The 23,676-nt window shown below is 42.7% G+C and overlaps 1 protein-coding gene across 2 annotated transcripts in view; it reads right to left on the minus strand.

The window, feature by feature from the left end:
* Nucleotides 1–4,818: 4,818 nt before the first annotated feature.
* CENPF (centromere protein F) overlaps nt 4,819–23,676 on the minus strand; it is a 32,498-nt gene continuing 13,640 nt past the window's right edge. For both annotated transcript variants that reach the window (XM_081854420.1, XM_081854419.1), the window contains exons 11-17: nt 19,546–19,681; nt 15,838–18,968; nt 12,504–14,666; nt 11,182–11,344; nt 10,166–10,648; nt 7,968–8,161; nt 4,819–5,329 (exon numbers count right to left, since the gene is read on the minus strand). In XM_081854420.1, coding sequence (XP_081710546.1) covers nt 5,132–5,329; nt 7,968–8,161; nt 10,166–10,648; nt 11,182–11,344; nt 12,504–14,666; nt 15,838–18,968; nt 19,546–19,681 — 6,468 coding nt within the window. In that variant the 3' untranslated portion in view covers nt 4,819–5,131. The remainder of the gene's footprint in view (nt 5,330–7,967; nt 8,162–10,165; nt 10,649–11,181; nt 11,345–12,503; nt 14,667–15,837; nt 18,969–19,545; nt 19,682–23,676) is intronic.

The following is a 23,676-nucleotide window of genomic DNA, read 5'->3' on the forward strand; positions in this document are numbered from 1 at the left end:
CAACTTATGTCCTTGCTTTCCAACTGCTGAAGAAAGATCTGCATTTGCCTAACAAGGGCATTCCTCTTGGGAGCAAACTCTGACTGCAGTTTACAAAATCCTTTTTGCAGACCCCATTTAAGCTCCCAGCCTCTTGTTACCATCCCTTTTCCATTGACAACGACCATCCATTCATCTTTAGAGCTTCTGCTTACATACTGATGTTAAATCCAATAAAACAAAGTAATAAATATCCTCCCCCATCCATATCCTCCCTTCTTAATGTGTCCATAAATTTCTAGCCAAGACTAGTAGGTAATAACACGTACAAAGCTTGCACACATTAAAAAAACAGCGATTGAAAGTAAGCCGAGACATGGGCTATATCTGACCGCTTTGCTCAGATGATGGTCAAGCTCCCATCTGCAGGATAGGAAGCAAAGGTGTAGGTGGGTTCAGGCATGACCCAAGACCAGATTTCAGCTCAAAAGGATTTATTGCAGCAACAGGAACAAGACTGACAAACAGGGGTACTTGGACCAGTATATTTACCTTAAAGGTAAAGGTAAAGGGTAAAGGACCCCTGGAAAGTTAAGTCCATGCAAAGCCAACTAAGGGGTGCAATGCTCATTTCGCTTTCAGGTCGAGGGAGCCGGCATTTGTCCACAGACAGCTTTCCGGGTCATGTGGCCAGCATGAGTAAACCACTTCTGGGGCAACAAGACACCGTGATGGAAACCAGAACACACTGAAACGCCGTTTACCTTCCTGCCTCAATGGTACCTATTTATCTACTTGCACTGATATGCTTTCGAACTGCTAGGTTGTCAGGAGCTGGGACAGAGCAACGGGCGCTCACCCCGTCGAGGGGATTCGAACTGCCAATCTTCTGACTGGCAAGCCCAAGAGGTTCAGTGGTTTAGAACACAGTGCCACCCACATCCCTTAAGCCGGCCAAGGCAAAACACACACCCCACCTGTGATAGGTCGCCTTAATGGTGCAATTAGCAAATCACAACAATGGCCCTATCTCAGCAGGGATTGGCTGCCTGCCAGTTCCTAACAATGTCATTGGAGGGTTTTAGAATCCTCTCTGTCTTTTGTTATGCCGATGGAGCTCCAGGAGGCCTTAAGGCCTAGGCCTGCATTGCATGCATATAGCCTGACTTTGGCCTCCAATGTCTGCATACATCACCACCACCACCCTAAATCTGCTCTGGACGATCTCCCAACCCTTGAGTAAATTTAGGGGTTGGGGGACTTTTCCTTCCTTTCCTGTTTCACTGACTGAAGCTTTAACATCAAGTGAGCAACACCACTGAATGGATGAATACATACATACATACATACATACATACATGATTTCAATTGTATGCCACCTTTCCATAGTTCAAACTATACTCAAGGCAGCTTGCAACACTAAAAAAAATTGCATAATTACTAACATAACAAAATTAGTCATAAACAATGAATAAAACATCAAAAAGTACACAACACAATTAAACAATTTCCACATAACGATACAGTGGTACCTTGTTTTTTGAGTGTCTCGGAATATGAATGTTTTGGTTTCCGTACACAAAAAACCCAGAAGTAAATGCTTCTGTTTTCGAATGTGCCTCAGAAGTTGCCACAGCAACTTTCTATTTTTATATTAATATGTTAATAAACAATGAGTGTGAAATGCATGGGGAGGAACAAGTGCACAACCCATGAAATGGGGGTGTCCTCTGTCTTCCTCCTTGTGGAAATATCACTAGCAGCAGGCACATCAACCCGTAAGTAGTAACCATTGTACAGTGGTACCTCGTGTTACAAATGCCTCAGGTTACAGACGCTTCAGGTTACAAACTCCGCTAACCTGGTACAGTGATACCTCAGGTTACAGACGCTTCAGGTTACAGACTCCGCTAACCCAGAAGTAGTACCTTGGGTTAAGAACTTTGCTTCAGGATGAGAACAGAAATTGCACGGTGGCAGCACAGCAGCAGTGGGAGGCCCCATTAGCTAAAGTGGTACCTCAGGTTAAGAACAGTTTCAGGTTAAGAACGGACCTCCAGAACGAATTAAGTTCTTAACCCGAGGTACCACTGTATAGGGCTTTTAAAGTTCAAAATATGCCAGCAGATGTCACTGTTGCCCTATGCCTTTCATTGGAGAGAAACCTGCCAACCCCACATACAAAAATGTCCCAAGAACCGGTCCAATATGGGTAGACTATGCAGCATCTTGTAAGGACAAATTGCTAGTCAGGCAGCAGGCTAAATAAACACTTTAGTTTGCATAACACAGTGTAGCCCTCTTAACTTTTATGTACAATATGGTCAGAGGGTCCAACTCTTGTATTTTAAACAGCAATTCCAAGCTTGCAGGGCTGAATATTAACATTGGCTGAGGCACGCAAGCTCCATTAGTTTTTCTCTCTCTCCCCCCCCCCCCCGAACCAATGGCTATTATTAATTAATTTCATATAGTGCCCTATACCCGCAGGTCTCAGGGTGGTTCACAGGATTAAAAAACCAAACCAAACCAAGAAAGGAGATTCTGATGAAACATCAGGAAGCACTTTCTGACACCAAGCACTGTTCCTACAGTGGAACAGATTCCCACAAGTAATGGCACACTCTTCGTCCTATGAGGTTTTTTGAACAGAAAGTTGGAAAGCCATCTGCCATGGATGCTTTAGTTGAGATTCCTGCATAGCAGGGGGTTGGACTAGATGACCCTCAGAACCCCCTCCAACTCTACAATTCTATGATGGCGTTTCCTACTTCTTGCAGAGTCTTTTGCCGCTCCAAGCTGCTCCTCCTGCTTCTGGACAAGGGAGGGAACAGCTCAAAACGCCTGCTAAGAGGCTCCCCACCCCCCACCCCAAATGAATAAAGCACCTCTGGCTGTGGGCAATGCTGCTGTTCCTCCTTGGCTCCTGCTTTTGAAAGAGAAAACACAGAGAGGGAGAGAGGTGTGAGCTTGGTGCATTCGGCTTTCCAAGGCTTAAAATGGGCTGGATTTCTAGAATGAACTGGAGGATCGGTGTGTGTGCTTGGTGTGGGAGCTGTTTGAAACACCAAAGTGAACTCCTAGGTAGGCAGAACTGTTTACCTTAGAGTTGCCATATTTCAAAAAGTGAAAATCCAGACACAGGTTGTTGAGCTTTTTTGCCAAATTCTCCCTCTCAAAAAACTCGCCAAAAGCTGTTCACGAGAGCTATGTCTGGGAAATTCTGGACTAATGGCAACCCTAGAGTTTACCGGTTTTTTGATGCTTGTATGAATTGATTTGGGAGAAACAGGCCTGGTTCACATGCAACACTTTACTGTTAGGGCAGCGGTAGGCAACCTAAGGCCTGTGGGCTGGATGTGGCCCAAATGCCTTCTCAATCCAGCCCATGGACGGTCCGGGAATCACCGTGTTTTTACATGAGTAGAATGTGTCCTTTTATTTAAAATGCACCTCTGGGTTATTTGTGGGGCCTGCCTGGTGTTTTTACATGAGTAGAAAGTGTCCTTTTATTTAAAATGCATCTCTGGGTTATTTGTGGGGCCTGCCTGGTGTTTTTACATGAGTAGAATGTATCCTTTTATTTAAAATGCATCTCTGGGTTATTTGTGGGGCATAGGAATTCGTTCATTCTCCCCCCCAAAAAAAAATATAGTCCGGCCCACCACATGGTCTGAGGGACGGTGGACCGGCCCATGGCTGAAAAAGGTTGCTGACCCCTGCATTAGGGCATACCATTTTAGAGGGCAAAACTGAATTATATTAATTTAGCCAAAATATCTTTAGAATTACCAAGTCATGTCATAACACTTTGGCACCCATTTTTGAAATTTGAAAAATTCAACGAACCCTACCATACCATGGTTTATTAAACCATGGTTTTCATCCTCCAAACCCAGCACAGCAGCTTAACCATGGGTTATTAACTACCACCAAACCATGCTGGATTCACAGTTGGCTTATTGGTAAAGGGACCCCTGACCATTAGGTCCAGTCGTGGCCGACTCTGGGGTTGCGGCACTCATCTCGCTTTATTTGCCAAGGGAGCCGGCGTACAGCTTCTGGGTCATGACTAAGCCGCTTCTGGCGAACCAGAGCAGCGCACGGAAACGCCATTTACCTTCCCGCCGGAGTGGTACCTATTTATCTACTTGCACTTTGACGTGCTTTCAAACTGCTAGGTTGGCAGGAGCAGGGACCAAGCAACGGGAGCTCACCCAGTTGTGGGGATTCGAACCGCCAACCTTCTGATCGGCAAGTCCTAGGCTCTGTGGTTTAACCCACAGCGCCCTAAATTGGCTTATAAACTATGGTTAATTGTGCAAACCCAGCCACTGACAGATTTAAAGCATTGGAAAGCTATGTACTGCCACTATTACATGAAGCACCGATTCCAGGAAAAGTCGGTTTCAAAAAAAAGAGAGCAAAAAAGCAGGGGTGAGGGGGTGGTATCCACTTAGCAGGATTGTACAGGTAGCAAGCTATTTCTGTTCCCTAAAGTCTTTAATCTGTATCACTCAGGTACTTTGTAACCTTGATGGGAGCATGAGTGTCCTTGAGGCAGTGTGTTCCTATTTGAAAATTACTGTTCCAAAAAGGTTTACTTTAAATGATGTCAGAGCAGACCTATTGTACATAACCATTTCCTTGTAGTTTGCTTCCCCCTTTTCCTTTTCAAGACAACTATTTTCTAAGTTGCGCACAAACTGTGTTGGTTCATAAGAAGAGAAAATCTCCAGAAGAGCAATACCTTTATCGGGACAAACCAAAATGTCGAAAAAAGGGGTAAGCTTTTGAGTTTCTAAAACTATCAGGAAAGAAGTTACACAAAAGCAATAGTTTGTTTAGGTTTTTATTACATTTTGGGAGGGGGGAGGTGGATGAAAAAACTAAATGGACAAAATTATTATTCATTAAATGTGTATATTGCCCCTCATCCATAGATCTCAGGGCGGTTCACAATGTAAAATTGCAATATAAAAAATGCAAAATACATAATAAAGATAAGAACAAAAACAACCCAGTAATCTCCTCCTCCCACAACACATTTAAAAGAGCATCGGATGTCAACCAGCCAAATGAAATCTGCTCTCTGGATTTTCAGTTCCTAAACAACCCTTTGCTCTCACCATTTCAAGTCCAGAATCCAGATTTACTGCACGTGGCAGGCTTTGTCCAGCTCGTTTTCTTCAGTACTTTGAGGGCTTTTCGTTTCGATTGCACTGGGGGTCCTAGCAGATCTTCCATCAACTGCTTGGGCTGACTGGTTGCAAGCTGAAAGGGGAGACCTGGGAGCAAAGTCCAAGGGCGAACCAGCAGCTAAGATTTCTTGCAGCCGCACATCATTTATCTGGGAACACACAGAAAAAGTATACGTGTATCAATCCACGCAAGGAAGACATTTATTGATTCCAATGGCGAGGACTACTTTTCGCATTTCTGAGTCTAGTAGCGGAGTTGAAGGTGTCTCAAACAAGACCTTTGTCAGAATGTAGAATGTGGGAGGCAGCAGTTGCAAGTTGCCGGTCTTTACAGCCACAGCAGGCGCTGTGATTCTCCAGTGGTTTGACTTCACCCCTAGAGGCACACTCCATTGTCTCTTGAGACAGATGCCAACAACAACTTGTAGAAGGAAGTGCAAAATTTAACTGCTGGTTTTAGAATTTGGCATCCTAATTTTCTAGATGTATGATGAAATTAGCAAAGGATTCTGTGTTTTGTTTATGTGGTTATATTATTATATTATATTATATTATATTATATTATATTATATTATATTATATTATATTATATTATATTATATTACAGTGGTACCTCGGGTTCCATACGCGTCAGGTTACAGACTCCGCTAACCAAGAAATAGTACCTCAGGTTAAGAACTTTGCTTCAGGATGAGAACAGAAATCACGTGGCGGCGGCACGGCAGCAGTGGGAGGCCCCATTAGCTAAAGTGGTGCTTCAGGTTAAGAACAGACCTCCAGAACGAATTAAGTACTTAACCCGAGGTACCACTGTACATTATATTATTATTAGGTTAAATTATTGTTATATGTATTTATACCCCGCCTTTTTCTCAGATTGAGACTCAAGACGGCTTACAGATAACATACAAAAAAGCAGGCAAAACAGAAAAAGCAAAAAACATCGAAAAGTTAGCCATTAACGATTAATTAAACACTAATGGAATGAAAACAATATAATCAATTAAAAATACTGATTGTAACAACAAGAAAACCATGGCAATACTCGCCCTTGCCTTAAAAAGTCAGTTTCCAAAGGCCTGATGGAATAAAAAGGCCAATGGCAGAGACACAACAAGGAGGGAGCCAGTCTAAATTCTCTAGGAAGGGAGATTCAAAGTCTGGAAGCAGTACAGCGACCAACAGCCTTGATTCAGAGAGATCTACAAACAGCAGTAGGCCCAGGCCAAGTTGGTGTGAAAGCTTTGAGAACAGTAAATCTCCACTTTTGAGATAACTAGAGGACATGAATGCAACACTCCCATTCCTAAAGGGAAAGGGGTGAGGACGAATTTAGTTCTTCAATTCCACTCAGCATCATGCAAAAAGGGACCAGAACTGAGAACATCAGCCACCACTTTGGGTACTGCATGCATAAATGCCCAGTGCTGGAAATTGCATACACAGCTCCAAGCAGCTGGTTTGGGTATCCAGTGCCAGGAACCACAGGTATAGAAATCCAGCATTAAATGGGACGGGTGCAGGGTTTTGCACAGACGGCAAGATTCGGTTCATGGGGGATAAGACTATCAAAACCACTAGGCATGATGGCTGTGTACTATCTCCAGTGTTAGAGGCAGTGTACCTGTCAATCAGTAGCTGAGAATTGCAAGTTAGGACTGTGCTATTGTGCTCATGCCCTGCTTGCAGGCTTCTCATAGGTAACTGTAATGGTTGTAAGGGGGTTACTTGTGCGTAAATTGCCTTCGGTTTAGTTTGATTGCTTGCCCAACCATGCTTAGGCTCACAGCTCGCCCTCCGTGACCTGTTAGTCACTTGCAGAATCCGTCAGTGGGCGTTTCTTGAACCTCTTCCAGCATAAAAGCTGTTTGACGCCAAGTCTCCGCCTATGTTCCCTGCGTGGAACACGTCTGCGCAAGTAAGGGGAAGGCTGGGGCGTGCCAGCGCTCTCTTCACTAGTTTCTGGTGAAGGGTCTCGGAGCCCTGTCACCAATTCCCCCATCTCCCTCTCTTCTCTACTGGTGTTACGCTGAATTCCTTCCCCCCTGCTGGTCCCCTCTCCGGCATCGCTCTGGAGCCCTGCCTCCGCCTCTCGCTCTGATGTCAGTTCCCTGACAGTAACCAATTGACCAAGGATGGGCCTTTGGCAAGATTCAGCAGACCTCTTTTCTGTGTTATTCTATAAGCTTTCTGGGTAGATTTAATAGTCAGACCCAAAGCTTTCAGAACAAGAAAACTAGACCTTAACTATACACCTATACACCAGGTATCTGAAGAAGTGTGCATGCACACGAAAGCTCATACCAATAACAAACTTAGTTGGTCTCTAAGGTGCTACTGGAAGGAATTTTTTTATTTTGTTTCGACTACGGCAGACCAACACAGCTACCTACCTGTAACTATACACCTATGCATTTAGTACGCACTCCAGGTAGGTACTCAATTAAGTGTTTTGAAGACACAAAACACACCAACATCCCTTTTAAGTTCTTGTACATGTGCCATTATTCCATACAGACTTCATGATTTGTAAGTCAAATCTACACAACAAAGTTCTCTTCAGATTTTATAATTGGGGGTGGGGGGGGGGAGCCATACAAGATCTCTGCTGCTAATTTATAGTCACTTCCTCCTATATTCACTTTTCCCATCTTCACGCTGATTTGCTCACAACTTGTATAAGTAGAACGTGACACTCCCATAACCACTTGCTCGGATACATTCACAGTCCGAATTTCTTGTGCTTTGGTACGTTCAAACTCATGTTTAATAATAAGCGCAAGTTACCTTCTGTAGTTTGCTGCCCTCTGGTGTTGCTTTTTGGTTTTCAAGCAAGCAGTCGCTCTCAGTTGTTTGGGAGTGATCAGTAAACGGTGGCGATCTCAGGCTTGGACGGACAAGACAGGGGCTCACTCTGGGAATTAGATATGCCCCGTGGGAAATGCAAGAGCTGCCATTTCCTGGAGGAACATCAGAAGATCCTGAGGGAAGAAAGTGTGTGATCATTGTTTGTTACATTTTAAAAACTATAACAGGAATAAAAACAAAAAATAAAATAAAAAGGAAAACAACAACCAACTGTTTAAAAACGGTTGCCAGCTTGCTTTTTGGGTCCAAATCAAGGTGCTCATATTAGTGTTTAAATCCCTAAACAAGTTAGGGCCCATGTACCACTTTATTCTTCTGACAGTAAATTGTATAAATTGATTTTAATCTTGTGTTTCTATATTGTTGCAACGTGCTGAAGGATGGGTAAGATACCCAAAAGAAGAAATAAATAATAGCAAGGGTATTTTGTTGCTGTACAGTATGCATTCCGGCCCTGCAACATCTGAAGACTATGCAATGTTTTACAGAGGTGTGTTGTTTGTCAATTAGGATTATCATAGCATTGTAGAGCTGGATGGGACCCTGAGGATAATCTAGTCCAACCCCCTGCAGTGCAGGAATATGCAGCTGTTCTCTAGGGGGATCGAACCTGCAATCTTGGCATTATCAGCACCATGCTCTAACCTACTGAGCCATATAGGAAGTTCTCTTCTACAGTCAGACCATTGGTCCACCTAGCTATGAACTGTCAGTGGATCTTCAAGGGTTCACACAGGAGATGCTCCTAGATCTACCTGGAAATGCCAAGGGCTGAACCTGGATCTACTGCATGCTAAGCGGATGATCTACCACTGATCCACAGCCCTTCCCTGACATAAATCCTTACAACAGGAACATATACTTATTTTCATTTCAAGTACTACAGGTAAAGTGTTTCTGCAGTCTCCCAGGTGGGTGCTTTCAGCTTGAAAGATAATGGTTTCCTTTTGCTAGTTAGTATCTGCATAATGTGGGGCCACTGGCCCCAAGGCTATTAAGGAGTCAAGCATTCATGGAACTGAGCCCACAGAGTTGCGTCCTTGAGTAGTCCCATGATATCATTAGCAATTTCATCAGCGGTCAAGTGGTTTGCAAGCTGCAGCTCCAATGGCCACAAAGGCCTCTCTTGCCCTCACCAGAATGCGCCCACTCTGTATCTTGCTGCCCCCACTCCTGTTGTTGGCAACAATCCTAAATCCAGCTGAGCCTTTTCTGAGAATGTCGATTGGAGAAAAGCCTTCCACATGAACATCTGCCTTTACAGGGATTGCAGAAAAAAGTAGTTTGCAGGAAACTGTTTGGGTATATTATACTTCTGTGGTTGTAAAGGTTTGGCAATAGTGTTAGACGACTCTCTCTTCACTTTATAAATGCCATCTCCAACTCCTTGAAAGATTCCATCAACTGTTTCTCCAAAAAATTCTACACAACTCTTGGGAAGACAGGTAAACTAATGCCAGTGTACTGGGAGAAGCAAAGATCGCCAGTGTTGAAGCAATTATTCTTCAACATCAACTTTGTTGGACTGGTCATGTTGTTCAGATGCCTGATCAACATCTTCCAAAGCAACTACTTAAAAACGCAACAGGTTTAAAGACAAATCTCTAAAAATGCAGTATAAATGCCGACAATTGGGAAACACTGTCCTGTGAGCGCTCCAACTGGAGAACAGCCTTTACTAAAGCTGTCATGGGCTTTAAAGACACTCAAACTCAGGACAAAAGGGAAAAACGTGTTAAGAGGAAGGCACGTTCGGCAAACCCTCACCATGATCAACTCCCATCCGGAAACCTATGTCCCTACTGTGGAAGGTAGGTGTGGATCCAGAATCAGCTTCCACAGTCACTTACAGACTCACTGTTAAGACCGTGTTCATGGAAGACAATCTTACTCGGCTATGAGTGATTGCCAAAGATTATCACTTTACATGCAGAATTTTACACTGTTATGCCCTGTAATGGCAACCTTAAATTTTATTCCACTGGTCATATTGAGAATACAAAATGGTAAAGGGCAAACATAGGGGGACAGAGTCAGTTACCTCTATCATGCCTCTGTATCAAGCTATAACAGGAATGTTATTAAACAAACATCAATAATGTTGTGAAAGTGATTACCTTTGCCTCCCACCTCTGTGGAACCATCTGACTCAAATTCTGCATTTTCTAGGGGCACTTTTGGGCTGTGCTGTTGAAATGTGGTTCTTCTTTTAGTTTGTTTTGAGGCAGCCTCTGGAAAAGGAGATGTAGCACTTTCACCATTGTTTCTGTTTTCATGACAACTTTGCCTCCTCACAGTAATCTTAGTAATATCTTCAGATAAGTCCTTTTCCACAAGCAGCCCATTAGTGATTTTTGTTTGGCTTCCTGGACTTTGTAGAGGGGAACTGGAAGAGTCTGATGACTGTTTGAGCCGAGTGTTCAGAAGAGAGACTTGTGTCTTTAGCATCTCGTTTTCTTCCTCTAATTTATCATAATCAATTATCAGGGTACAGTACTTATCCAGGTTTTGATCAGCTTCTGCAGTTTTCTCTTCAACCAGTTTCTTCAGTTCTTCCAGCTCCAACCTTATCTCTTCTGCAGTGGCATTCCTATCAGAACCTATGCAATGAACGAACAGTCATTAATAAATGAAGGATTAGCAACAGAGACTTTCAATATACTTTACCTGAAAATATTGTAAAGAGCATTTCAGCAGCAGTGGACACCAAACACAATCGACTCCTTTAGATATGTAGTTCATCTTAAGACCTAAAGATCTTCCTCAGTCCTCCTGGACCATGGCCCTTTCTGCAGTGGCGCCAATGTTGTGAAACTCCCACCCATTGGATATCTATTTCATTTCCTGTCTTTAGTTTCTCTGATGGTTTTCCAATGTGGCTTTTCAGAGAATGCTATAATTGCTTTAATTTGTTTTTTTAAAAGATGTAATCTGTGGGCCATGCATGCTATGGGCCATCTGCACCTAATGATGAATTAAAATATTTTAGCAACTACCTAACTACTATGAAATTGCCAGAAGCTTCATAGGAAAAATGAGAGGTAGGGACCTCCTCTCTGCTGTTGCCAGGCAGGGTTGATGGAGGAGGCCTGCCTGCAGGATGGAAAAGGCTCCCCGCGCCTGCGCTACATACCTGGATCCATCTTCTTCACTTGAATCTCAAGTTCATGAATCTGCTTCACCATCACCTTTCTCTCCTGCTTTAGTTCTGTGTAGGCTTTCAGCCAGTGCTGAAATCTATGATGGAAGGAATCAAATTCTGTCCTGAGTTGCACTATTTCCTGGTGGCTATTTGCCTGCAAAATAAAATAAAAATAAACCGGTAAATATTCATGCAATTATTGCTGCAGAAGAAATAATTACCCAGCCAAATGCAAAACAGGACTTCTCATTAATTCAAAGTAAAGTAAATGGATGCTTTCCTTCCATAACACCCACATTGTTGGGGCAACTATGCCATTTCTTAACAGGGCCTGTTAACTAGAGTATCTGATGAATTCCATAAAACGAAACAAACGTCTACTGATGTCCTTTGGTTTGTACCAGACAGGCCCTAGCTGTCTATGCCAGAGATCCAAAAGCAGAGTCCAGTTTGCACATGCAGTTAATAGTTCACTGCAAGCATGCAGAAGGCTCCCAATGCAATCCTCCCATGTGGCCAGAAGCTTTTCAGCTTACCAACTGCAGGGTGTTTGAGGAAACCTCGGTTTGTTCGGAATAAAACAAACCACACTCCCTAGTTCGGACATAACACTAAGCCAGGGATTATGGTTTGTTCTTCCTGCCATCTAGATTAGATGGGTAAAAGGGAAGATTTCTGCGTGTTAGCAGTAAAGCATTACTACGGCTTACTGTAATGTGCAAACACTGCTGCTATGTTGCACATCACAGCAACTCTTTACTATGTACGCTGTAAGTAGCACAGTAATAGACTACGGCTACTATCCTATGCACGCTTATCTAGGAGTAACTCCCACTGAACACTGAGTACTATTTCTGAGAAAACATCCATAAGATTATGCTCTACATCAGGCATAGGCAAACTCGGCCCTCCAGATGTTTTGGGACTACAATTCCCCTCATCCCTGACCACTGGCCCTGACAGTTAGGGATCATGGGAGTTGTAGGCCAAAAACATCTGGAGGGCCGAGTTTGCCTATGCCTGCTCTACATATATGTTATACTTACAGATAACATGCTTTACAGTTATGATTGCAATAGAACTATAAACTTAAATATCAGCTTGTCTTCTTCAAATAAAGTGGCTTTTGAGAACCACATCTGCAGTCACTCAATGTTACTTTGTTATTTGGCGTCAGGTAAAATGTATTTAATCTATACATGCAAATTCTAGAAACATCCCCCAATATAACCCCCCCCCATCAGCCTTTAATTTCAGAAGGAACCTATTAACCTACAAGATATTCTACCCATGATGTCAACCATATGCTGTACCTTTTGAAGGAAGGCAGGTTTTTCAGAAGTTGCAGCTTCCAATTCCACCTCTGTAGCCTCAAGACTAGATGGCAGAGTTTCCTTTTTTGGCAACTGCTCCAGAAAAGGATCGCTGTCATTCAGCTTTTGTATGAGGTCTTGGAATTGCTGGGCGAGGACCTCTAGTAAACGCTCCATTTCAGAATGTTTGCTTTTGGCTTCCTGTAGATGATGAGCCAACCGTCCATTCTCTTCTTTGACACTAGCAACTTCATCCATCAGATCCTGTTCTTTTGTCTTGAATTTCTCTTCTTCGCAATGAGAAAGTTTAACTTCTTCACGGGCCAGTTTCAACTGGGATTCCACCGACACAAGTGCGTTTTCAAATTCACCTCTAATTTGCACCTTCTCCTTCTCCCTTTCTTCTAGCTGCTTCACAAGCACGGAATCAAGACCTTCTAATTCAGATACTTTATCCTGATTTTCTTTCAGCTCTCTCTCTAGAGATCCTTTTTCTAACTTTAAGGCATTCACCTCACATTCCAAGCTTTGCAAAGTCGCACGCATCATTTCTATCTCCGCAGTGGCTGTTTCTGTCTCTGCTTTCGCCGTCTCTGCCCGAAGAATTGCATCTTCCAAATTGTCCTCAGACATCTGCAATTCTCTTTCGAGATCCTCAATTCTGTCTAAGAGGGAGTCAGCTTTCCGCTCGCTTTCTTTCAGTTTTCCCGCAAGGTGACACCTTTTCTTTTCGTCAGATTCTATTTTTATTTTGAGCTTCTCGATGCCCCGACGCAGCTGAGACAACTCCTCCTGTGCTGAGTTCAGCCTAGTTGCAAGTTCACCCTTTTCTATTAGCGACCCTTCCAGAGACTTTGATATCTTGGCATATTCCATTTCAGAGATACTTAACTTGCTGTGTAAAGTTTCATATTCCCTAAGGCTCACTTCTTTTTCCTCATTCAGATGCTCTATTTGGCTTTGCGCTGCCTCTTTTTCTAACACAAGAGCCCTCATCACCTGATCCAGATTCTGTAACTGCAGCAGAAGTCTGTCCTTTTCTGTTGATAACCGATGAGTATCGGCCTTCACGGCCTGAAGCAATTTTGCCTGAGTATTAGCTTCGGCTTCTAATATCCTGATAAATTCAGCAGAATCTCTTTTACTTGACTCAAGTTCTTTGATAGTCTCTTGCATTTTCTGGCACATTTGATCCGATTCTTCTTTATCCTTCAACAAAGCACTCAGATCTTGACTAAATTGGTTTCTCTCAGTGATGAGTATATGAAGCTGCTCTTGAAGGCCAAAAATGCTTTTCAGTTTATTTTCGTTTTCTTTTTCCAAGTGCCCATTCTTTAACTGAAGCTCCTCAATGTCGGTCTCCATGGATAAGGCATGGTTCTCAATATTTGCTTTCTCAGATTTTATCCTCCTCAGCTCATTTTCAGTTTCAAGAAGCCTCTCAGTCCAGTCGGCCTTGTCCATTTCCAAATCTTCCAGAGTCTCTGTTGTATTGGACAGTCTTGCCTTGTACATTTCCATATCAGATTTTACCTTCTCAAGTTCTATTCCAAGAGCCATAAGGCTATAAGACAACTGCTGGTTATCAAAAGTAACAGACTTAAATGACTCATTTAAGTCTCCTTTTTCTTTTTTGAGTGCTACAACTGTTTTGTCCAACTCTGCACAAGCAGTTCTCTCTGCAGCCAGCTCTTTGTCCTTTGAATCTAGGCCTGACTTTAGGTTTTGGATCTCCATTAGTAGAATATCAGTTCTTTTACTGCTTTCCTCCACGTCAGGGAAGGACTTGGAGATTTTATTACATCTCTGCTCTACTTCTAGCAGAGGCTTTTCAGGGGCCCTTTGGCTTTCCAAGGTGTTCACAGGCATCGCATCAGTGTTTTGAGAAGGAAGAAACGATAACTCACAAGGATAGTTTGGAGAACTTATGGATATATCTGTTGCATTTCTGGATTCTGTGTCTAAGTCCAGAAGGCCTGTTTCTCTAAATTTCATGCCGATTGCTTGGCAAATAGATTCTTCATCTTCTGTTCTATTTGCTTCACCTGCCCTTGCTGATATTTTACTATTTTCAACTTCAAACGTTGTGCTTTCAGCAGACATGCCATACAGTTCCAGTTGACCCAAGGGATCAATTGCTTGCTTAGCAGGAATCTGGACTTGCTAGAAGTAGATGGAAAAAAAGAGAGTCATTTTAATTAATAAGCCACTTTTACCAAACTTATTTATTTATTCTTTTATTTATTGCATTTAACTGTGATACTTCCTCCCCAAAGGAGTACAGGGTGGTAAAAAAATAAATAAACACATCTTCAAAAACAATGCCAATGACCTCTGCTGAATAAAATGGGAACCGATTTGTAATGTTTTGGTAGATAAAGAACACACTTAATATTCTAATATGGGCCCTCCTGTTGATCACCTGGGAAAATTGTTTTCTGCAGGGTGCTCTGACTGTGTGGAGAGCTCTACTCACTTTCAGAGAAATGCAAATGTAATTGCTGCACAGACCTTCCTAGTCCAACACAGGGAAGGCTGGGGAATTTGGGCAGGTGGGGGCAGAGCACATGATGACATTGGGGGCAGGACTTGCATGTGGGCCCCGCTGGCTACGTTTTCAGGCAAATGCTTGAAGACACCTCGTCTGTTATGTAACATTTCACCATAGCTCTTCCCACTTACTGATGTCATTCCCTAATGCATAAATTGGCCCTCTGTAGTTATAATCACACATAGCTGTTGTTGCTAGATTTAATATATGAAAGAACCTGGAACTGAAAAACTAATATTTAGCAACCTTGGCATTCTCAACAAGATTGCTTTTTTGCATACTCTTTTTCCCTCTGAGCATATCTCTTGGCTGGAGCCAGGGAGGGACAGAATTTAACTGGCAATAATGGCCATAAATTGAGGCTTTTAAAATTAGTAAGTTGATGAGCTCTTCTTTCAGAATTTAGATACAAAACCAAATCTTTATGTACCTTGATTCACACTATTTCTTAGCATAAGAACTACAACATTTCAAAGTTATCAAAATAGTTTCAAATTGGGTGCATGTGTGAAAGAAATAAGTTTTAAAACAGGGATAGTTAACATGGTGCCCTCCAGATGTTGTTAAACTACAACTCCCATCAGCCCCAGCCAATATGGCCAAGGGTCAGGGATGATGGGAGCTGAAGTCCAACAAAACATCTGAAGTTAGTCACTGTGCTTTTTAAACAGCCTTTGCTCCCAGTCTAAAGAGACTTCCTCCCTTCCCTCCCAAAACAGTACACATGAGTAATCTATTGAACATACATGCAAAACTGCATGATAAGAAATTAGGCACACTTACGTGTTCGGTGTCAACACAAAGCAGAGACTGAGAACCTAAATCAAGGCCTTGCAGTGGTTCCTCTAGTTCCTGAGGCAACAGGTCAGGATGTTTCTTCTCGGCTGGCAATTTAGATGCCACCTGCAAGACCACATCATTAAGTTTTTGTTGCCACTGTTTGCTTTCCGATATATTTTGCTTTTGGAGACCATCAACTTCCTTCCTTACAGAAAGGAGCAGCTCTTGTATCTTTTGTATCTCTTCGTCTTCAAGATTTTTATGCGACTCAAATGAGTCTTCAAGCATCCTGAAGGACTTCTCATAAGCCTCACGTAGGAGGTGTTCGACTTTCTTTTTTAAATGACGTCTTTCAGGCATGGCACGCCCCTTCTTCATGATACAGGCCCATGTGTCACTGTCATTCCCTTCTGAAAGAAAGTGGCTGTGTTCCTCAGGGGTACTTTCTAGATCAGCCTGTTTGTTACTATTTAGGTCACTTATTTCATTTGACAGTCTGTACTGATCAGAGTCGATATCAGATTCCATAAGAATTGAACTTGTACACGAGGAGATTTTGCTGCAAGAAGGAAATCTCATGGGGAACTTTCCATCTGAATCAAATTCTTCATTCATTAGAAGAGGGGTTACCTGCATTGTGAAGGAAGAATTAGTGACTTGGTCGAGGCTGGTTGATAGTGCAGCATTTTCTTCCTTGAGCATGTCAACATAGCTTTGCAGCTCTGATATTTTGGCGGCCATACCCGAGTGCTGCTCTTGCAAGCTGCTATATTCATTTTTCAAAGAGAAGATTTTTTCCTTGACCCCGTCAAAGTGCATTTTAATTTCTTTGCTGGAAGGCTTCAAACCTTTGCAGTCAAGTCCACCACAACATTCCAGAGCTATTAAGGGCATTCGCTCAATATCAGATTGTGCTGCTATTTTACTGTGATCTATTAAGCCACCAGAAAAAGCGGCACTCTCTTCTGTTCCATTATTAATTCTGCCGATGAGCTCTTCTGCCATTGCGCCTGTGATGCATTTCAATTGAGAGTCTTTCAGCTGTGATGCTAATGTTGACTTTTCAATCTGCAGGTGTTCGAACATTTTCTCCAACTCATTGAGCTTGCTCATTGTCATGTGTAGGGAGGCTACTAATCGGACATAATCACTTTGGCTGGGCGTCAGATCATGAGGGACTGACGAACACTTGGCATCTATCTGTCCGCTAAAGTTGTCCTTGGAAACAGCATTGAAATGGGTTGCTGATTGCTCGTTCCCTACCCCTTCTGTAAGCTCAAAATACGGATTTTCCACATCTTTAAGAGCTTGCAGTTCGTGGTTCAGCCTCTCTCTCTCCATTTCGTTTTCTTCCAGTTTTATTTCCATAGTTCTCAGAGCACTCTCCAGCTGCTTTACTTGATCAGCATAGTTCTCTACTGAGGCCTCTCTATCCTCAAGGTCCATCTGAAGCAGCTCTAGCTGAACCTGATATTTATTCAGTTCCTCCTCCTTTTCTTCCGCAGATCCTCTCAGCTGTCCCAGCGAAGTCTTCTCCACAGGAAAGCCACCAGCTGCACGTTCGTCCCTTATTTTCAGTTCCTTGACAAGTTCCTCGTTCTCTTGCAGCAACACATCGTTATGACGCTGCATTTTATTAAGTGCTGCCCTTTCCTGTCCTAGAATCTCAGGTTCTTCAGGTACTGCCTGGATTTTTTCAAGCTGCTGAAGCAAAGCGTTATTTTTCTTCTCCAAGGACATGACCTTACACTTCAGCTCCTCGTGTTTGTTCATGAGCTGCTTCTCCCGCTCTTCAAATGTGGCTTTCTCCACTTCAGAATGGCATGCTTGCTCCTTTAAAGCACATTCTAAGTTCTTATTCTCTGCTTCCACTGATCCACATTTCCTTTTTGATTCTTCTTCGGCTTTAGACAGCAACAAGCTTTTCTCTCTATGTCTTTCTGACAGCTCCAAGAGGCTTTCCTCCCTCTCCTTCTGGCTTCTGGACGGATGGAAGTTTGTCTGCATTAAGTCTAGATTTCTTTGCTCTAGGGCACTGATATCAATCTTAAGGCTGAGATTTTCATCACTAACTCCTTCAATTAGCTTTTTATTTAAGGATATTGGTGCCAACGCATCTGGTTCCTTGTGGCTAACTGTTTGAGGTGTAACTTTCAGCTGCTGCACTGTATCCTCAAGGAAAGAGTTACTGCTTCTTAAATCCAGAATCTCTGCTTGCTGCCTATCTGATTCTGCGATCAGTGCTTGCAATGTCTTGCTTTTCTCCTCGAGAGCCTGTAAAGTCCTAGTGACCAAGTCCTGCTTTTCAGAAACAGCTGCTTCCAACTCACTTATGCGCTTTTCCTTCTCCCTAACAAAATCTTTATGCCTTTGCTCTGCTGCAGCCAGTTTTCTTTCTGTCTCATCTCTGGCTTGGACCAGCTCCTCACATTGTTTCTGGAGGCTGGATTTTAACTGCACGTGGGAAGCTAAGGATGTTTCCAAAGAGGCCATACATCTGTCCTTTTCCAACATTTCATCTGCTACCGTCTCCAGTGTTTTCTGTAGAACATCCACTTGTTTGGTGAACTCAGATAATTTCAGCGAATTGTTCTCTCTCTCTTTCCTGTGTTTTTCCTCAGATGCTGCTGTTTTATCCTGAAGGTCATTGTGGGCTTTTCTTTCTGCTTCTAGCTCTGCTGTTTTGTCTTCCACCATAGCTTTGAGATTTCTAATCTCCACACAAAGGTTTTCATTCGTACCTTCTAAAGCTTTTACTCTCTCGTTACTTTTAAGTTGTTCGGTCATTAAGGCACTTTCCAGGCTGCAAATCTTGCTCATCAAATCTTCTTTTTCTAAAACAAGTTCATTTATGACTTGCCCACTTTCTTTTTTCCACTGGGAAAGAACCTCAACCTCTTTTTTAAGTTCTTCACACTCTGTAAGAACTTTCTGCAAAGCTTCCAGATCTTCCAGTTTTATAGTGAGCTCTTCAATGGTGTTTTCTTTGTGCTTCAGAAGCTGCTGGAGAGAATCTCGTTGGTTTTCCAATTCAGAAATAGCAAGTTTCATTTTCTCCAAAGTGAGAGGATTCTCTTGTTTGCTCAGATTCTCTTCAAGTAGTTTTAACTCTTTTTCCAGAGAGCAATTTTTTTCTGCAATCCAAGTGATTGAAAGAAAAGGGGAAGTATTTAATTTGCAAAAAGTAAGATTCCTTTATTCTCTTTATTAGTGTTATTCGTTTATTTTATCTATTTTATCCCACTTGTTCTCATCTGGTGAATTAAAGTTTACACAGACACACCTGGATCTTATCTTTTTCCCTGTACACTGCAAAACATAATGCATATTGCATAGAACTCTAGCCCAATGGTTGCCATTAATTTGATTTTGAATTGATTTTAGAATGAATTGACTTTAGAATGCATTTCAATTAATTGATTTTGATTTTATGTAAACTGTGTTACTTTTATTGTTGTTAGCCGCTCTCAGCCCGGCTTTGGCTGGGGAGGGTGGGATATAAATAAAAATTATTATTATTATTATTATTATTATTATTATTATTATTATTATTATTATTATTTTATCCAGTTATCGAAAACTACAATGGTCGCCCAAGCTGCTTACAACATGCTAAACAAGATTTAACTCAGTATATGCTATACAGAGGGACCTCAAAACACAAAATAAGGTTTGGAATGGGAAGGAAACCAATAAAAATTGGTGACTCACTTTTCATATCTTCAATGACGTTTTGATTCTGCTGCAGAAGTCGTTTGGTTACACAGAGCTCTTCTTTTAACTGACAGATTTCTTGCAACTGTTGAGCCGACTGGCAGTGAAGGAGGCCATTTTGCTTCTTTGTTTCCTTGGACAGAAAGAATTAAACAAGTGACAGTTAAAGAATTGGCTACCTTTGGCTAAGGTTCTTTGACTCACTGGGCCAGCTGAGACATTCCGAGTTTGCTAAACCATAGTTTACCAAGCCAGGAACTAGCAGCGGGTCTTCTCCCCTTGCTCAGCAATCTTGGGTAGCCAATCCCTTCCTTTTGTACTAGTTCTCAGAAGCTTAAACCACACTTCCCCCATTATGCCCAAAATGGGGGACTATGGTTTAATGTCGGTTTACTACCCATTGTTTAAGATCCTGGTTAATAAGCTGACCTTCAAACCACAGTTCCTTGCTTTCAGACATAATGGAAGTAGGATCAATGTGCTGAGAAAAGGAGGAGAGCATGCATAGACAACTCCAGCTTGCTAAAGTATAGCCACTGCTTGCAGGGAACTATTAAATTGCAAATAGAGGGTCCAGTAAGAAATAAAACAAAAACAACTGCTGAGAAGGCTTTACTAGGAAAAATATCAAGGGAGATGAAGTCTCCAATGTGATTCCAGGCACAACAGTGACCTTGAACCATACTTTCTTTTCTTTCTGGATGTATAGCCTACCATCCAAGCCCAAACATATAATTCAGGCATTTTACATGTAAGAACGTTGCAATTATCTAGCCGGCTATACCTTTTCAGGTCGTCTGGCCCACACAGTCCCATCATCAGGAGAAGAGTGGAAACGGCTGTGGCTAATTGACTTGCCTCCCAGCCCACAGACCAAGATAAGAGGGCTGCTGAAATGAAGGCCTTTAGGGATCGCCGTGAGGGCGCCAACCCCTTTAATTTTGAATTGTTGAATGCATTATCCGGTAGGAGTAAGTGTGTGATGTATTATTATTGGGCAGTAGCTAGAACTGCATTTTTGCCGCCCCGAGCAACTGTCTCGATTCTCATGCACTTGTGCGTTTCAGAGCTGCTTAATACCGTTCAGCGTGAGAGACTGAACCGAACCCTGCACTGGAGAGAGACAAGAAGGAGGGGTGGAAGTGTTGCTCTTTATATACTATATGGCCTTAGTCTGAGGTGGGTGAATGAGCTGGTTGTCAATTATGCTTAATGCTGCTATGTATTTTTGTAGACCAGATGTTTGCTTTGTAATAAATGGTTGGCTGGGAATTAGCTTTGTTATCTGTATGCCTGGTGGGAATACATGAGTGAGACTAGGAGGACTGCTAAGGGTGTATTTTGGAGAGGTTGCCACGGTGTGAGGGGTGGTTAGGAGTGTAGGCACAGCTTCTATTCCAGTTATTTCATTTAGTTGCCAATGATGCTGTTTAGTGGAGTTTTACTGTATTTTTCATATTTAAGAAAATGCTTTCTTTTCCTGATAATACATTGGTTGAAATGCGTTACAGTGGTGCCCCGCAAGACGAATGCCTCGCAAGACGAAAAACCCGCTAGACGAAAGGGTTTTCCGTTTTTCGAGGCGCTTTGCAAGACGAATTTCCCTATGGGCGAGTCTTGCGAGTCTTTTCCCTCCCCCCCCCTTTTTCTAAGCCGCTAAGCCGCTAAGCCGCTAAGAGCGCTAATCCGCTAAGCTACTAATAGGGATGCTTCGCAAGGCGAAAAAACCGCTAGACGAAGAGACTCGCGGAACGGATTATTTTCGTCTTGCGAGGCACCACTGTATTTTGTATTTGACGTTCATCTGTAAGGTTTTATGTTGATGCTTTTGCAGTGCTTCATTTGATGCTTTAAGTTAGGTTGTGTAGCGCTTTGGGGGTATCTTTTGTTTGTTTTTTAAATACAAAGCAGTACAGAAATTATTTAAATAATAAGTAAATAATTATTGGAGTAAACCTTACCAGTCCAGACATGGTCTACATGCTTTGGACTGTATCAAGCTGGTCTGTAGGGCTAACGTCTCTAAAATGCGAAAGGAACTTGAAGCTACACTAGCCGCTTAAGACACACCCATTCTAAATGTAAATCCCAACTAATGTCTGCCAGATGCAGTGATGTCCCTCAGTGTATTCCAAGAAAAAAAGAGAGAAGAGTTACCCTGAAATGTGCTTAGAATCATTTAAAGGTTTATAGTCCTCAATGTGGTGTATTTTTCATCTTTGTTGGAAGCCGCCCAGAGTGGCTGGGGAAACCCAGCCAGATGGGCGGGTACAAATAATAAATAATAATTATTATTATTATTATTATTATTATTATTATTATTATTATTATTATTTTAGACAGGAAAAAAACCACAAAAATGTTACATATATAATACAAAGACAACTGCACAACATTGGGACCATAATTTTACAAATAGTTCAAGACAGTATTCACTGAAATATAAGGCTTCTCCCTGTGGGTTAAACCACTGTGCTGCTTGGGCTTGCCAATTGAAAGGTCAGCGGTTTGAATCCCCGCGATGGGATAAGAACATCAAAGTGCAAGTATGGCCATATGACCCGGAAAAACTGTCTGCGGACAAACGCCGGCTCCCACAGCCTTTAAAGCGAGATGAGAACTGCAACCCCAGAGTCATTTGTGACTGGACTTAATTGTCAGGGGTCCCTTTACCTCTACTCTCTCCCTATCTGAACTAAGTAGATAAAAAAGATGCAAAAGAGAATGACGACTTCCTGACATCTAGAGGTTCTGCACACATCTGAGCAATTCAGCTGTGGGAAACAAAAAACGCATTTTATGCTATGTACTTTCTGGCTTAGAAGGCTTCTGAAAAGAAGCCATGTTTGGTCCAGTAGCCCAATTCCACCACACTTTTCCACAAACGCAAATAACCTTCTCCTCCATCAAGCGAGAGTTATCAGTTGACAACTGCCCTATCATTTCTTATACACCAAGAGAACGGCAGCAGAAATATTATCACACTGGCAGGCTACAGCTGACAGGCAGTGCACTCTAAGCAGCTGCCAAGCGGCATATGCTAAGTAAGGAAACCTCTAGCCTGTTATAAATTATGCCAGGACAAGGGGGTTTTGCAGGTCAAAAAGGGGGGGGGGGCGTATCAGAGAACCACAACTCAATCACGGCCCCTTTAGTGCTTAATGGAAGAGGGAAACTCGGCAGCCAAAGGTCTCTGAGTTAAAACTGCTATCAGAGACAGGGTTAGAACTCATGGAGGCTTCGGGGCCAGGTCCTTTCGGCAGAAAGCAGGTATCTCGCGGATAGATAAATCAAAAGCTAGCTGCCCTCCTGCACAGTAGATCCTAAACACACGATCGCCTTGCATCTAAACTCTTCCCCAGGAAGGAGTGTGAAACAATTTGGAGCACTCTGCACTGAACCTTGAAAGCATTAGAAGAAAAAAGAACTGGCCCCTGTCATCATAACTCACTCTCTCTTGGGAAGCAAAAATAAAAAGCCAGTTCCTAAAGAAAATGGCACGTACAAACACATACCGCCCACTCCTGAGCCGCTAAGATAACAGATGGCATTGGCAGGGCTTTGTTGGTCTCGAGCCCTCAATTATCCATCTAGTTACTACTAGCAGATGGGCACCAAACGCACCAAAGCCAAATTTAAGAGAAGGGACAACCAGGATGGGAAGCATAAGCTGGAAATTTGCTGGCAAAGCAGGTCTGTATTTCCAGCTATTTAAGCAAATCAGCCCGAGAGCAAGATTAAACTTGTTGTTGCTTCTGCTCATCGCCCGTCCTCCCCGCACACCCCGTGCCGCAACCCCCGCTCAGCTCCCATAAGAAAGAGAAGAGGCAAACTGCAGCGCCAACGTTTCCCACACAAGTGCCCAAATGCAAAAGCTCAGGGTTTTTCTGACTTTTTTTTTTTTGATGCGCAGCGCATAATGAGCATCCTGCAGTTAAAGGCTCCTTAACAGTTTTAAGCACAAGCATAAGGACCATTAGCCGGCGATTTAAAAAGCGCTGCTGGAATACGATCACGGTCAAGTGGCTTAAATGGATGCAGAGAGCAATGGGGCTTTGCATCCTGTGTGATTATCATTAGGGGCCGGACCAATAAGCTCATGGGACTTTGACAGAAGACATGAGCTCT

This window comes from Podarcis erhardii, assembly GCF_964252035.2.
Source record: "Podarcis erhardii genome assembly, chromosome: 3".
Taxonomy (NCBI): domain Eukaryota; kingdom Metazoa; phylum Chordata; class Lepidosauria; order Squamata; family Lacertidae; genus Podarcis; species Podarcis erhardii.